Genomic DNA, 17352 nt, shown 5'->3' with positions numbered 1-17352 from the left:
TGATGGCTTTTAAAATCTCCCAATATTATATATGGAGTTGTAAATCATAAAATAATTTGTTCAATATCATAATTTAAATATTTTTTTGTTGGTTTTTATACATTTTTTATCTTCGATGCGAAGCTGAGAAGGTATTGGTTTTACTATGATGTGTTTTTTTTTTTTGTGTCTGTTACCACTTTTTCTCAGCTCTCACCGAACAGATTTCTTTAAACGATACGTCAAAAAATCACAAATCGTATTTAGTCGAAGACATTACCCTCAAAAATTGAAAAAANAAACGATACGTCAAAAAATCACAAATCGTATTTAGTCGAAGACATTACCCTCAAAAATTGAAAAAAATTCCCTCGTTCCACGTAAATGGGGGAAAACCTCCAAAAAAATTATAAATTTAAAAATCACTAATTTTTGAAAATTTTTCAATTTTTTTTTTACTAAAAACTGCCGTAACTTTTTTAAAAATGATGGAATCAATATAATTTTTTTTTTTATAGATACCTTAGATAATTACCTATCATTTTATATATTTTTGTGAACATTTGACCCTTTAACAGCCCAAAGGATGGGGTTTCAAAATGGTAACTTTTTTACAAAAAATTAACTTTTTCAACTTAACTTTTGAAAATGTTCCGGAAAGACTGACAATTTTATATATACCTTAAATTAAAGCTAATGTAATATACTTTAATTTGAAAAAAAAAAATTTGACCTCTGGACTTGTCTTCATGGTGAAAATGACTACCGTATGCAAAAATATGCTATTTTTGTGAAAAAATTCTTGATATTATATTTTACATTTTTTAACATTATGTTGCTATAACTTTTTAAAAAATGCATGAATCAACTTTATTCTTTAATGATAAATACTTTATATATACTTCTTTCATTCGACATACTTTTTTTTAAAATCGGACCATTTCCCTTTATACAGGGGGGGTGCAAACCTTTTAAAATGCGTATAGAAAGTAGAACTTTTTCAACTTAACTTTTGAAAATGTTCCGGAAAGACTGACACTTTTATATATATCTTAAATTAAAGCTTATGTAATATACTTTAATTTGAAAAAAAAAAATTTGACCTCTGGACTTGTCTTCGTGGTGAAAACGGACATCAAAGTTAAAGAAAAACGTACGATTTCCGTGAAAAAAATCTCGATTTTATATGTTATATTATTTAATTTATATTTTATATAACTTTTGGAAAAATGTATGGATCTATATTATTATTTTTTTATAATAAATATTGATATACCCCTTTCATCTGGCACGCTTTTTTTGTAAATCGGATCATACCCCTTTAACAAGGGGGGTCAAAACTTTAAACATGCGTATTGTTACTACGATATTTTCAATTTAATTTTTGAAAGTATTCCGGAAATACTGACACTTTTAAATATATCTTAAATTAAAGCTTATGTAATATACTTTAATGTGAAAAAAAAAAATTTGACCTCTGGATTTGTCTTCATGGTAAAAATGACTACCGTATGCAAAAATATGCTATTTTTGTGTTAAAATTCTGGGTTTTGTATTTTATTTTATTTTAAAATACCTGACAAGGGGAGTACAGATTTTCATAAATATTATATAAATTAAAATTGATATAGTATAGATAGTTAAACTTATTTAAATATGTTTGTTTCTTTTAAGTCGAGAAAAATAACTTTGAAATTTGAACTAGCTTAAATAGCCAATTTTTCAACCGCCGGAAGCAACGTACGGTTGCCGAGTTGGTAAAATTTATGTTTTACACGCTTGGGGTACGAGGTTCCAACCCGCATATGGCAATGAATTTTTTGCATTTTTTCTTAATTCTTTTTAAGTTAGTATAAATTTTAACTCGTTTGATTTTTATCACATTTAGATTCAATAACTTCAATAAAGATCAAGGATCCCATCACTTTAGTCGCCCCTTGCAAGAAGAAATTTCTTATTCGTATTAAAATTATTTTACTATATTTTAAGTTTTCGCTTCGATGCAAAGCCGAGAAGATATTTTTTTGTGACTATCATTTATTTTCTCTGCTCTAACTTGACCTACTTTTTTCAACAATACGTCAAATTACTACAATTCGTATCTAGTTGAAGATATTACTCTCAAAAATTGAAAAAAAAATTCTAATTTATCAATTAAACAGTTAGTTATTACATCGTCTCCATAAAGACAATTAAAATCATTAATTTCTAATGTTTTCAAAATATTTATTAACGAATGAAGTTTGATATGATAGGTTTCAACTACAAAATTAAATCATTTTACTTTGTAATTTAATAATTTTTTTACTCTATTTGTGTGTGCTACTACTAGACTATAATATTACAATTTTTTTTTGTAACATGTTGCTATATAAATCATTTCTAAAAAAAATGATTGTTTTTTCTCCTGAATTAACAATTGATTTTTACAAATATAATCAAATTTTATAATACACTCAATTGAGTAAATCTTTTTAACAACTTTGTTTTGATTGGTACATTTAGTTAAAGTAAATCATTAAAATTAATTAAGTTCTCAATATTTCAATTATAGAATCTTTTCAACAAACAACAAAAGTTCCTAGGAAATTATTACTATTACTTCTATTTAAGTTATCTATTACCATAAAAATGCAAAAAAATATTGAGCTTTTCTGATAAATTTACAATAAATAGTAATTATAAAACTTTCTGACTGCATATTGATCTTAACGATACAATTTTTTTAATTGTCATAAAATTTTCTATTTAATTATGTCAATGTCAAACTTACCAATTGAGCTAAAAGTTATGGTAAAATAAATTTTTTTTTTTTATTATAAACATTTACAACAATCAACTTTAAACGATTAACAAAATAGGTTAAATATGTCATTTTCCTTATTTTTAACTTATTAATAATCAAATTAATATTAAATATTATATCAAATCAGTATTAATTTAAAACAATTTTTTTTGTTCTTAATTATTTTTTTTTATATGTAAAAACTATTTTTTAATAATATTAAAACTTAGAAGTTATAGAAAAAGTCTAATTGCACATTTTAAAACATCGCGAAAAGTTGATTTAGAATAGTATATTTTTGTTTCTGATGGAAGTTCCTTGTAGTCCAGTGTATAAAACTTATAACTTTGTTAATTGTTATAACTTTATCAAAAATGACCAAATCAGTATATTTTTTTTTATTTAGATGCATGTCTTTATCTATCATTTGGTTTTTTTTATAAATCTAACCCTTTACCTGCCCACAAGAGGGATTCAAAATATTAACTTTTTTTTTTTTAGTTAAAGTAAATCATTAAAATTAATTCAGTTCTGGATATTTCAATAGTAGAATCTTTTTAAATATCAAAAATTACTTAGAAATGATTACTATGATTTCTATTTAAGTGTTCTATTACGATAAAAATGCAAAAAATAATGAGTTTTTCTGATAAATTTACAATAAATAATAATTATAAAACTTTCTGACTGCATATTAATCTTAAAAATAACATTGTTTTAATTCTCATAAAATTTTCTATTTAATGATTCATTCTAGTCAACGAAGGAGTAATTTTGCAGAATAGCAGAAAAAATTCCCAACAAACTTTTTTTTTTTTTGTTTTAATTAGGCAATTGGTGGATTATTCCAAAAGCAACATCAACTCTTATTTCTTTAATTATATCATGATTAGTAGTTCTTTGATTTTAAAATATAATATATGAATATATACTAATTATAATTATTAAATTTAGTATGAAATTGATATTTAATATTGTAATTTAAACGGAGAAATTATAAAAATAATAAAGAAGTTATATTTTGCTTTACTTTTACGTGTATAAAAATTTAAAGGGCTTGATACAATAATTTTCAATAAAAACTGTTTGTTACTATAAAAAAATGCACTGGACTACAAGGAACTTTCATCAGAAGCAAAAATATACTTTTCTAAATCAAATTTTCGCGTTGTTTTCAAATCTGCAAGTAGACTATTTCTATCACTTCTAATTTTTTATATTATTACTAATTATATATATAAAATAATAATTAAAAGAAAAAAAAATTTGTTTTCAAATTATTACTGATTTGATTTTTAATATGTTAAAAATAATCAGTCCAAATTTTCAATTTTAACCTATTTTTTTGGTTCTTTAAAGTTGATGAAAAATTTTTGATAAAGATTTATGAAAGTTTATAGTAAAATAAATTGAATATATTACCATAACTTTTAGCTCAATTACAAGTTTAAAATTGACATCTAGGCCTGTCAACAAAGGAAAAATTGCGGAAAAAATTTTGTTTTTTTAAAAGTTGAATTAAAATATGTATAATGACATACTAATAGTCCTCAAGATTGGAATTGAGCTTTTTTTTTAAATCCTCGCAAAAGTTCAAAAATATGAGCTTTCTTAATTTTCTCAAAAAAAAATATTTAACTTACAAAAAAAAGTTTCGCACAAAAGTTGTTTAAAAGACAATTATAAATAAAAATATAATCTTATATTTTTTCATTTAAACAAATATTTTTCGAGTTACATTACATTTAATATGAGTAATAAAATTTATATTCCATTTTTTTCATTTTACGGTTACTTTTTATCATGTTATACTTACATTAGACACAATGTTATAAATGCATATGTGTGTATGTGTGAGTTTATTTATTTATTGTATCATTAAAGTGTAGTGTATATTGAGATACAACCGATAGAGTAGGTAATTGATTTGACGCTATATTATTTAAACCCAACTAAACGCTAAATTGTACATTCCGAAATAACAATCATATTATGTCAATTGCCACCGGAATATCTGGTAATATTTTTCTTTTTCTTTGCCTTAATCCCAACTACTTGGGGTCGGCCACCCTTATCCTAAGCTTCCACTTGACACGATCTCCCACATCTTCTACGCTCACATCAGCTGTCCTCAAATCGCATTCAATAGCATCCCTCCATCTCTTTTTTGGTCTTCCTCTATCTCTTCTTCCTTCAACATTCATTTCTATAACTGTTCTTACAGCTTTCGATTCTTCTTTCCTCATACCATGACTAAACAATCTAAGTCTATTTTCTGTCATCTTATCCACGATTGACGCAACACCTATACTTCCTCTTATATGCTCGTTCCTTATCCTATCTTCTCTAGTCACTCCACTCATCCAACTAAGCATTCTCATCTCTGCTACACTTATTCTCTGCTCTACTTTCTTATCAACCGCCCAACACTATGAACCATACATCATAGCTGGCCTCACAATTTCATACTAAATTTAAAAACTATAATTAGTATTTATTCATATATTATATTTTAAAATCAAAGAACTACTAATCAGGATATAATTAAAGAAATAAGAGTTCATGTTGCTTTTAAAATATTTCACCAATTTCTCTAAAGGAAACACTATCTACAGATTTGCATCGAAGCGTTTCTTATGATAGTGATTTTAATCACTGTCAGATATCATCTATACTTGTTCCATCTATGCCTCGTCCACACTGTGCCTCGACCCCACTGTGCTACCGTTTTTTTAAATCAGTCTATATCCTTATAACGGGGGATGCTCAAATCTGAAAAATGCATATAGAAAGTAGAACTTTTTCAACTTAATTTTTGAAAGTGTTCCGAAAGGTCTGACACTTTTATATATATCTTAAATTGAAGCTTATGTAATATACTTCAATTTGAAAAAAAAAAAAAATTAACCTCTGGACTTGTCTTTGTGGTGAAAATAGACATCAAAGTTTATAAAAAATTACGATTTTTGTAAAATAATTTTTTTTTATATTTTTAACTTAACAATGCTATAACTTTTTCAAAAATGAACATATCAATACATTTTTTTTATATAGATGCTTGATGTCTTTACTTATCATTTGGTATATTTTTTTTGTAAATCTGACTCTTTATCTGATCACAGAAGGGAATTTAAAATGACAACTTTTTCACAAAAAATTAACTTGTTCAACTTAACTTTTGAAAGTGTTTCGAAAGGTCTGACACTTTTATATATATCTTAAATTAAAGCTAATGTAATATATCTTAATTTGAAAAAAAAAAATTTTCATGGTGAAAATGGCTACCGAATCCTATTTTTGTGTGAACATTTTCGATTTTATAATTTACATTTTTTACTTTAAAGTGCTATAACTTTTTAAAAAATGTATTTCCTTATATACGGGGGGTGTTCAAATCTTGTAAAAATGACTACTGNTGTATTTCCTTATATACGGGGGGTGTTCAAATCTTGTAAAAATGACTACTGTATTCAAAAATATATTATTTTTGTGTTAAAATTCTGGGTTTTGTATTTTATTTTATTTTAAAATACCTGACAAGGGGAGTACAGATTTTTATAAATATTATATAAATAAAAAATTGATATAGCATAGAAATTAAACTTATATAATTTTTTTTTGGTTTTTGGAGTCGAGTAAAATAATTTTGAAATTTGAACTAGCTTAAAAAGCCAATATTTTCAGGCGATGTTAGCGATATACGGTTCCAACCCGCGTATGGCAAGACAATTTTTTGCATTTTTTCTTAATTCTTTTTAAGTTAGAATAAATTTTCAACTCGTTTGATTTTTATCTCATTTAGATTCAATAACTTCAATAAAGATCAAGGATTCCATCACTGTAGTCGCCCCATGCGAGAAGAAATTTCTTATTCATATTAAAATTAATTTACTATATTTTAAATTTTAGCTTCATGCAAATCTAAGAAGGTATTTTTTTGTTTCATTTATTTTCTCTGCTCTAACGTTACCTATATTTTTCAACAATATGTCAAATGATTATAATTAGTTGAAGATATTACCCTCAAAAATTGAAAAAAAAATTCTAATCTATCAATTAAACAGTAACTTAACACATGTTCTCTATACAGATAATTAGAATTATTCATTTCTAATGTTTTCAAAGTATTTATTGGCGAATCAAGTTTGATATGATAATTTAATATGATAGGTTTCAACTATAAAATTAAATCATTTTACTTTGTAATTTAATAATTTTTTTTACTCCATTTGTGTGTGCTACGACTAGACTATATTATTCAAATTTTTTTGGTAACATGTTGCTATATAAATCATTTCTAAAAAAATGATTGTTAGTTTCTCCTGAATTAACAATGAATTTTTACAATTACAATCAAATTTTATTATACGCTCAATCGAGTAAATCTTTTTAACAACTTTGTTTTTATTGGTTCATTTAGTTAAAGTAAATCATTAAAATTAATTAAGTTCTGAATATTTCAATTGCAGAATCTTTTCAAACACCAAAAGTTACTAGGAAATTATTACTATTACTTCTATTTAAGTTATCTATTATGATAAAAATGCAATAAAATATTGAGCTATTCTAATAAATTTACTATAAATAGTATTTATAAAATTTCCTAACTGCATATTAATCTTAACGATACAATTTTTTTAATTCTCATAAAATTTTCTATTTAATGATGTCATTTTCAAACTTGCCAATTGAGCTAAAAGTTATTGCAAAATAAATAATTTTTTTTTATTATAAATATTCACAAAAATCAACTTTAAACGATTAAAAAAATAGGTTAAATATGTCATTTTCCTTATTTTTAACATATTAATAATCAAAATCAGTATTAATTTAAAACAATTTTTTTTTGTTCTTAATTTTTTTTTTTATATGTAAATACTATTTTTTAATAATAATAAAACTTAGAAGTGATAGAAAAAGTCTAATTGCGCATTTGAAAACATCGCGAAAAGTTGATTTAGAATATTATATTTTTGTTTCTGATGAAAGTTCTTTGTAGTACACTGTATAAAACTTATAACTTTGTTAACTTTATCAAAAATTACCAAAACAGTATAATTTTTTTTTATTTAGATGCATGTCTTTACCTATCATTTGGTTTTTTTTTATAAATCTAACCCCTTTATCTGCCCACAAGAGGGATTCAATATGATAACTTTTTTTTTTTAGTTAAAGTAAATTATTAAAATTAATCCTGTTCTGGATATTTCAATTGTAGAATCTTTTTAAATACCAAAAGTTACTTAGAAATGATTGCTATGATTTCTATTTGAGTATTCTATTACGATAAAAATGCAAAAAATAATGAGTTTTTTCTGATAAATGTACAGTAAATAGTGATTATAAATTTCCTGACTGCATATTAATCTTAAAAATAGCATTGTTTTAATTCTCATAAAATTTTCTATTTAATGATGTCAATTTGAAACTTGTAATTGAGCTATAAGTTATGGTAACATATTAATTTTTTTTTATTATAAACTTTCATAAAACTTTATCAAAAATTTTTCATCAACCCAACCAANTTATGGTAATATATTCAATTTATTTAACTATAAACTTTCATAAAACTTTATCAAAAATTTTTCATCAACCCAACCAAAAAAATAGGTTAAAAATGAAAATTTGGACTGATTATTTTTAACATATTAAAAATCAAATCAGTAATTATTATTTTCTATGTAATTAGTAATAATATAAAAAATTAGAAGTGATAGAAAAAGTATAATTGCAGATTTGAAAACAGCGCGAAAAGTTGATTTAGAAAAGTATATTTTTGCTTCTGATGAAAGTTCCTTGTCGTCCAGTGCATTTATTTATAGTAACAAACTTTTTTATTGAAAATTAATGTATCAAGCTCTTTAAATTTTTATACACGTAAAAGTAAAGCAAAATATAACTTCTTTATTATTTTTATAATTTCTCCGTATAGATTACAATATTAAATTATTGAATATCAATTTCATACTAAATTTAATAATTATAATTAGTATATTATATTATATTCGTATATTATATTTTAAAATCAAAAAACTACTAATCAGGATATAATCAAAGAAATACGAGTTGATGTTGCTTTTGGAATAATCCACCAATTTCTCTAAATGAAACACTATCTAAAGCTTGGCATCAAAGCGTTTCTTATGATAGTGATTTTAATCACTGTCAGATATCATCTATACTTGTCCCATCTATGCCTCGTCCACACTGTGCCTCGACCCCATTGTGCTACCTTTTTTTTTTTGTGTCTGTTACCACTTTTTCTCAGTTCTCACCGAACAGATTTCTTTAAACGATACGTCAAAAGATCACAAATCGTATCTAGTCGAAGACATTACCCTTAAAAATTGAAAAAATTTCTCACGTTTCCCGTAAATGGAGGAAATCTCCAAAAAAATTACAAATTTAAAAATCGCTAATTTTTTCAATTTTTTTTACTTAAAACTGTCATAAATTTTCAAAAAATTAACTTTTTCCACTTAAATTTTTTAAATGTTCCGGAAAGTCTGCCACTTTTATCTATATCGTAAATTAAAGCTAATGTAATGTACTTTTTTATTTAAAAAAATTTCGGACTTTATTTTGTCTTCATGGTGAAAATGGCTACCAAGTGCTATTATTGTGTTAAAATTCTCGATTTTATAATTTACATTTTTAACATTAAAATGTTATAACTTTTTGAAAAATGTATGGATCAATACAATTTTTTTATAAGAAATAATATTTATATACTACTTTCATTCGACATACTTTTTTTTTAAATTGGACCATTTCCCTTAATAAAAGGGGTTCAAATCTTTAAAATGCATATAGAAAGTAGAACTTTTTCAACTTACACGTTTATATATATCTTAAATTAATGCTTATGTAATATACTTTAATAATAAATAAAAAATTTCGGACTTTACTTTGTCTTCATGTTAAAAATAGCTACCGTATTCAAAAATATACTATTTTTGTGTTAAAATTTTTGGTTTTGTTTTTTATTTTATTATAAGGAGATTACACTGATTTTCATAAATATTATATAAAATGCATATAAAAAGTAGAACTTTCTATATGCATTTCATACTAAATTGAATAATTATAATTAGTATTTTGCTTTTGGAATAATCCACCAATTTCTCTAAATGAAACATTATCTACAGATTGGCATCGAAGCGTTTCTTATGATAGTGATTTTAATCACTGTCAGATATTATCTATACTTGTCTCATATATGCCTCGTCTACACTGTGCCTCGACCCCACTGTGCTACCTTTTTTTTCTTTTTATTTTGTTTCTTTATATTTTTGTATTGTATTATTATGTTCATTAATTGGTTTTTTTGTTATGTTATCTGTTCTTATTATGCTTTTAGTTAAAATAGATGATTTGGCTTTTCTGTTAGGTGTTTCAGCTTAATCTATTTGAAAATTTGTTTGTAGTTTCTTGATTATTTATAATTTTGTCAATAAATTCTCTGTTAAATATGTATGTAGTTTTTCTTTCGAGATTTTTAATTTGATATTTTTTAGATCAATTAAATTACTTGATTGCTATGATATAATATTTTTGGGAAATTTCTTCATATGCGTGTATGATGTTTATTACTATAGCTTTTCATTGTGAGCACCTCCTACCTAATTATATTAAATCGGTTTCTTCTCATAAGTGTTTCCATCAAAGTGTTGTTGCCATTGTTTAATACCTAAGACTATATATGTATGTATATAGGACCGTCCTACCAGAACGCATCTAGATTTATTCAAAGAGTTTCTCTGGTGAAATTAAGTATATCTTTGTGTTTTAGGTTTTTGATATCAAGAAATATTTCGTCATAGCCTGCATCCTTAGAATTGCCAAACATTAATTGCCCATCATATGCTACTTGGGGTTATTACTTTTCTTGTTAGATGCCATTCGGCACGGATCATTAGTGTTAGGTCTGTTTAATACTTGAGAATCTTGATAATAACCAATAATCCGACGTCTGTCTAAATATTGTCCTTATCTCCTTAAACAAGTTTTAATTACCTAATGGAGACAGGTAATTGTGTACTTTAGTTACTAGAGAGAGATTATATAATAAAGAGTAATTATTGTTTTATGTCAACTACAAAGTAAAGTTTTATTTTAGATGTTTAGTAAATATAAGTTATATGTAATGTACAGTACATCTGACCTGAATTCTATTATAGTTGATTAGTAGGTATGTGGATGTGAGACGGTGTTGGTTGGCTATGATGACAACTGGCGATAGACGAATAAAATAAGTTAAGTTATTTACAATGTAAATAAGATGAAAGTGATAGTATCGAAAACTATTTCTATAACGATCACTCAAACACAACTGCCTTTTGTTAGTTCGACGTCAGTAGCTTGATGTCACATCAGCATCTCCCTCTATGCTAATTAATATGTATTACAAATTAAGTAAATGGAAATAAAACGTGTATAATATAAGTGGTAAATACATTACCTTATTACCTCTATTAATTACATTTTAGATAACCTAGAATCTGAATCTTACAAAAGTTTACAAATATTAAATGAATGAAAAAAAAATTGTCAAAAAATGCTATTTAAACTTAAAATTATGGTTTTCTTTATAAATAGTGGAGGGAAACTTGTGTTCACGAAACTACTTGTAATCTTGTATCTTCGTGCGTTCTTAAATTGTTGTTTTTTAAGATAATTGTTTGTAGTATTTATTGTAGTTGCTTACTTTTAGTCTGTTGTTCTCGAAGTTCGTTACCATTGCAAGTGTTTGATACAGAACGTCTTTAGCAAAGATCTAGTACACCAGTTGTTATAAAACATCGTCGTATTATATTGTATGGCATCTCATCTCCATCGTCTTGCTTTACTCACCCTCTTGTCAACCCAGCACGGCAAATCAATGACCTCCGTATCAATTGTCATCTGTGTACAGATCATTGTTATAAGTCAGAAAGTCAATTGTTTTATGTGTTATCTTTTTTTTGTAGCAAGCGCCTTCGTTTGAATAATAAATTGACGGCCATTGTACGCCGTTATTATTTTATTTGTTTATTGCACCCATGTGCTCAGAGTTCTCGTGCCCTTGCACGCTACCAGTGATTGGGTTCTGTCCATCACAAAATAACTTCATTGCCGTAGTCGTTTTTCCGCTATCTGTTTTCATCTGTCATTACGTGTTTGGATCAACACTCTGATTTGTGATACTTAGATGTTCGACACCATTACAACAAGATCTCATACAGTCCACTCATCACTATCAACAATTTCATCTATTCAGCTGAGTTTTATATTATTTTTTAATGATATTTATTGTTTGTGTTAATTGAGTTTAACTATTTTATTTATGTCGCTTCGTCGGCTATTAGTTTTTAAGGGCCCCCGCTACCTCTTAAATTTAAGAATTTCTAATATATGTGGTTATTTGTTATTTAATTATTGTCTATCCTGACTACTTATTCGGTGTACAGTTAGCCGTCATCTCCTAGGTGACCCATTCCTATTCCAATAATAGCGATTTAAGCAGGCTTAAGGTAAAACGGCATTTTAATGCGGTGCACAAATGCCCTTCCTACGGTCTAGCTGTTTCGTACGCAACAACAAGATTTGATGTATTTATTTACATTTAATAGGGTAAATTTATATTTTTGTGTCAGGTTACAAGTTAGACTTATGATTATGCATTGCAATAGAATAAAAATAAATTTATTATACGTTTAAACATTTAATTTACGATCATTCATTATTTACAATCAAAATTCATTTAGTTTAACCTAATTTATAGAATGAAAAATGTTGCTAAAAATTCTATAAATTTACAATTTGCTATCTTACTTTTAATTAACCAATGTGTAATAACTTAAAAAATAAAAATTGTGACAAATAAACAATTTAATAGTAATCATTTAAAATAAAAATATTCGTGTATTGAAATAATACTTATTATATCTAGTCTTCTAGTTCAACTTTACGAAACACAAAAATCTGAATGACGTTTCAATACGTGAAAAAAAAATAATTAGTCAATGACGAAAAGTTGTAAACTGATGTTCTTAATCCAACGCTTAGTAGTCAATGACAGTTTCAATGTATACTATTTTGTAATATTTCATTACATTATAATTTAAAGTGTACTGAAATAATGAAAATGAAAGTTATTAGACAAGTTTGCCATGAAAATAGTAATTTTCAATAAAGTTGTTTAGTGAACCATTAATGTTTTCTTATCAATCGACTTGTCAATGTCTGTAACATATCTAAAATTAAATTTTTTATTTAACTAATCTTAATAAATATCATACAGTATATGAATTTATATTAAACAGTATGTATGATTATATATAACGATCAGAAAAATATAACAAAAAAAAAAAATAGTGTATCAATTACTATTTAGTTATCGTAATAATTTTTTTAAGAAGTAATTTGAATTATTTGTTATCGTCTAATTTAAGTATATCATTTAAGTTAATTTAATTGATTACGCCTTTTTTTAACTTCAAATTCAGTTTTTATCAAATCATTGTCGCATGATTTGTCAATAATTGGACACCATAATATAGTGTACAATTATGGGTCTGTACTAGAAATCTTGGATTGATAATATTCAAATCATACAAAATCTCCTTAATATTATCAATGCTAACATATACGAAAGTTATGATCATATTCACAATGATACCAACTTTCATAGAAAGAATTAAACGGTGCGCAAGGGCACATAAAAATCGTCTGAGACATCAACAAAACTGCAGCTCAATTTCTGATCATTCTCAAGATGTCAGGAAATTAAAACGAACCATATAACCAAATAACTATATGATATGATTAAATATATATTGATTAATGTAAATTTTACTAGTATAAAAGTTCGGAGACTCTTTATTGGAAGTGTCCTTCCATCATTGTGAATAATTATGCAATCTATGTAATGTTAGAAGTCAATGTTAGTGAATAATTTTGATTAAGAATGCAGGGTTATAGATAAATAAATACTTGAAAAAATATTGTTTTATATATATATATATTTCTAAATTTTTACATATAGTGAATATATATTGAAACTATTATATTTTGATAATCAACTTACATTTATTATCTTTTTGTTTGAAAGGAAGCTGAATCAAATATTAACAAAATAAATAATGAACCATGTAAACATGTACGATCGTGTTTGAATTGTATTTCTACTGGAATAGCTTTAAAAATTGATCAACATGTTTTAGAATCATTTAGAGTCCCTCAAAATGTAAAACAGGTAATTATTTAGTAATAATTATTGCACATCACTAATTATTAGCTATGGGCAACAACATAATTTCACACATTGATATTATTTGTATTTAATAAATAAATAAATATACTGTATATATTTTAACTATAATATATTTAAAATATATTATAATTATAGTAAATATAACAACAATAACAATAGTTATACCCAGACATTTTAATGAACCAATTTGTGGCCATATATCACGTTTATCAGTTAATAATTTTAAACTATATATTTTCTTTAGGGTGTTTTATAGACCATTTAAGCTCAACCACTAGTCTCTATAGGTCTCTGTATCTTGCCAGTTCTTCACCATTCTCTATTCGATGTTATTTTAAGTCTTTGGCCACTTTGTTCTTTCATCTTTGTCTAGGATGACCTCTAGGCTTTTTGTGTTAGTTATCTCGTAACCTGTCCAATTGGTCCTTACAATCTTCACACGTATCCGGCCCAGCTTAATCTACTACCTTTTAGGACTCCGTTGATGTTAGCTTCACTGTATAGATCTTAAATCTACTGGTTTGTCCTTATTTCACTTTTTTTTTTTTATTGTTAATTTTTGGTCCACAAATTCTTCTTAACATCTTCTGATCAAAGGTCAAACTTTTTAGTTCATCAGACTTTGTTGTGGTCCATGCTCCACGCGTATACAAGGCTAGTAGTCTCACCAGTACTTTGTAAAGAATTATTTTTGTCTTCATTGATAAAATCTTCGATTTAAATAGGGGAATCAACCCAAAATAACATCTGTTTACCTCTGCTAATCTAAGTTTTATGTCTTCGTGGCTTTTTGCGTCTTTGTTAATACCTATTCCTAGGAATTTGAAATTATCTACTCTTTCGAATTTATAATCTTTAATATCTAAGTGTCCTTCTCTATGATTATTCCTAGTAATGACCATGTAACTTGTCTTACCCTCGTTTATTTTTACCACAATTCTCTTCCAATCATCAGTAAATTTCTTGTAGTTTCTTTTAGGTTCGCTTCATTTTCTGCCATTATAGCTAAATCACATGCATATGCAGCCACTACTCATTGTTTGTTAGTTCCAATTTTACCTACATTCACTGTTATTAGGGTTTCTCTTATGACTGATTCCAATTTTATATTGAATAGAGCTGGTGGCAAAGCATTACGTTGTCTCCGTCCCATCACAACCTCAAAGTTTTCCAACAGGACAACTCCGAACTTCTCTTTGCACTTTGATCCCTGTACACATGCACAGATTAGCCTTAACAATTTTTCAGGTACATCCAATCGTCACAGTACGCTCCATAGTTACTCTATCTTCGCCAAATAATATGCAGCCTTGAAATCTATAAAATAGAGATGTATATTTTTGTTAAATTCGTGGTTTTTTTAAATTATTTGCTTAATTATGTGTATCTGATCCAAATTTGTCTTCTCTGTCATAAATTCTCCTTGATAATCTCCATTAATTTCTTTTATGTAAGGTTTTATTCTAATAAGTAGAATAAGTACTTTTTACGATGAATTAAGTAGCAAGATTACTATATAAGTTTTACTATCAATGAGGTCTCCCTTTTTAAAAACCGGACATAGAACAGATGTGCAATACATGCATGGTATTTATTCACATTCCCATGATTTAATAATCAAATTATAAAGCTGATTTGTTAATTGTTGCCCTCCTTTTTTAAGCTGTTCAAAAATTATTTCATCCTCTCCAGACGCCTTTCCATTTTTGAGTATTACCAAACCAATTTTTACCTCTGCTCTTAATGGTGGATATATGTTTTCTTAACTGAGTCACGTTCTTCTATAAATGTCTTTTCACCAGATTAGTTTAATAGTGCATTAAACATTTTTTTAAAGTCATCTGCTATTTTTTCGTTTCCAAGCGTTCTTACAAGCGCCGGCGTGTGCCTTAGATACATTTTTAAAATTGAATTTTGTACAATGGATTTTTTCAATATTTCAAAAAAATTATGTTGTTAACGCTCAATTCAATTTAGTATTTTTATTCGACAAATTTGATAGGGGTCGTACATTAAGAGCAAAATCACGAACAAATCTACCAAGATAGCTCGCAAAACTTATGAAATTACGCATAGTTCGGACATCTTTTGATGTAGGAAATTTTTCAATAGCTTACGTCTTTCTCTTTTCTGGTTCTATACTTTAACCCCAAAAATTAATAAGCTTATAACTAATTAAGTCTTAAAAATTAATCTTTTCTGGAATATACTAGACTTTTAGTCAGTTAAAGCTGTAGGTTCTTTATTTTGCAAATATTTAACTAAGGGTGGAAAACTAAATATTAACTTGTACTCCCGATTATTGTTAATTAGCAATATTATTTTGATATCTATATTTTCTTTTGATCTTACTACCATATTACAGATTAAAAATACATGGCAGAGTAACATCAATAGCTTTTTAAAATATTATTTTTTTAAGTTTTACAAACCTACGAAATGATCACTAGAAATATATTATATTTTTTAGGAAGTATGGAATAATTATTTAGATAAAAAAAAACCTTATTTACAAAGAATATCAGAAAATATATTTGTAGTGCGTGGTAAAATAACTCCTCTGAATTCTTTAGGATATCTTCATTGCGTAATTGGTAAATACAACCAATGTTTTAGCTGTACAACAACTTTAGTTACTGTAGATCAAATGGTAGTTACACTTTGTATAAATTTCTCATTGATCTTATGATCTAAAAAATAACAATTTTTTCATAGGACCAAATACCAGATTTAAACACATATTTTTGCTGTCATTATATTGCATGTTTAAGTGCTATAGCTAGTTCCCATAGCATGGTTCAAGAATTTGAAAAAAATCTGAATGCTTTTGTATCTGTTTCTACATTAACTACAACTATTAATCAACTGGATAATTTACCTAGTAAGTTTTTTAAATTTAACTATTGGGTCAATCCATGTCAAATCATCCAGACGTGGTTGCACGACCACTTCCGAAAGTCTCGAAATTTTCAGGACCTCTTCTTTAATCTATAATTAAATTAAATAAAAGAAAAAAAAATTTTTTTTTAACGATCCTCTATACTTTTATGGGTTTCATATAGGAAGAAAGTAAAATAATCGCCTTTATTTCGAATTCAAATTGCTCATCCAATTTTAATGATATCAATTTAAATTTTATGGTAAAGTCTATTTATAATTCAAAGTTTATGATGAATAAAAAAAATTTGACTTTTATTGATTTATGAAATTTTAATGAATATTTAAAAAACGATCATTTTTTGTTAAAAATCGACGATTTCAAGCCAAACACAAGCCATCATAAAATTTTTTTTTCCACGTTTTATTGTAATAGTACATATTTAATACCCCTGTC

General features: G+C 26.0%; 1 protein-coding gene across 4 annotated transcripts in view; it reads left to right on the top strand.

The window, feature by feature from the left end:
• The window catches only part of LOC126898416 (uncharacterized protein C2orf42), a 37060-nt gene that overhangs the window by 1844 nt on the left and 17864 nt on the right, over positions 1 to 17352 (top strand). For 3 of the 4 annotated variants that reach the window (XM_050672413.1, XM_050672438.1, XM_050672429.1), the window contains exons 3-5: positions 13857 to 14000; positions 16489 to 16668; positions 16734 to 16899. In XM_050672413.1, coding sequence (XP_050528370.1) covers positions 13857 to 14000; positions 16489 to 16668; positions 16734 to 16899 — 490 coding nt within the window. The remainder of the gene's footprint in view (positions 1 to 13856; positions 14001 to 16488; positions 16669 to 16733; positions 16900 to 17352) is intronic. The other variant, XM_050672421.1, reaches the window with a different exon arrangement.

This window comes from Daktulosphaira vitifoliae, unplaced genomic scaffold, assembly GCF_025091365.1.
Source record: "Daktulosphaira vitifoliae isolate Bord-2020 unplaced genomic scaffold, ASM2509136v1 Scaffold_1, whole genome shotgun sequence".
NCBI classification, from domain to species: Eukaryota; Metazoa; Arthropoda; class Insecta; order Hemiptera; family Phylloxeridae; genus Daktulosphaira; species Daktulosphaira vitifoliae.
Note: the sequence above shows the minus strand (reverse complement) of the source record. Positions and strands in the feature narration are given on the sequence as shown.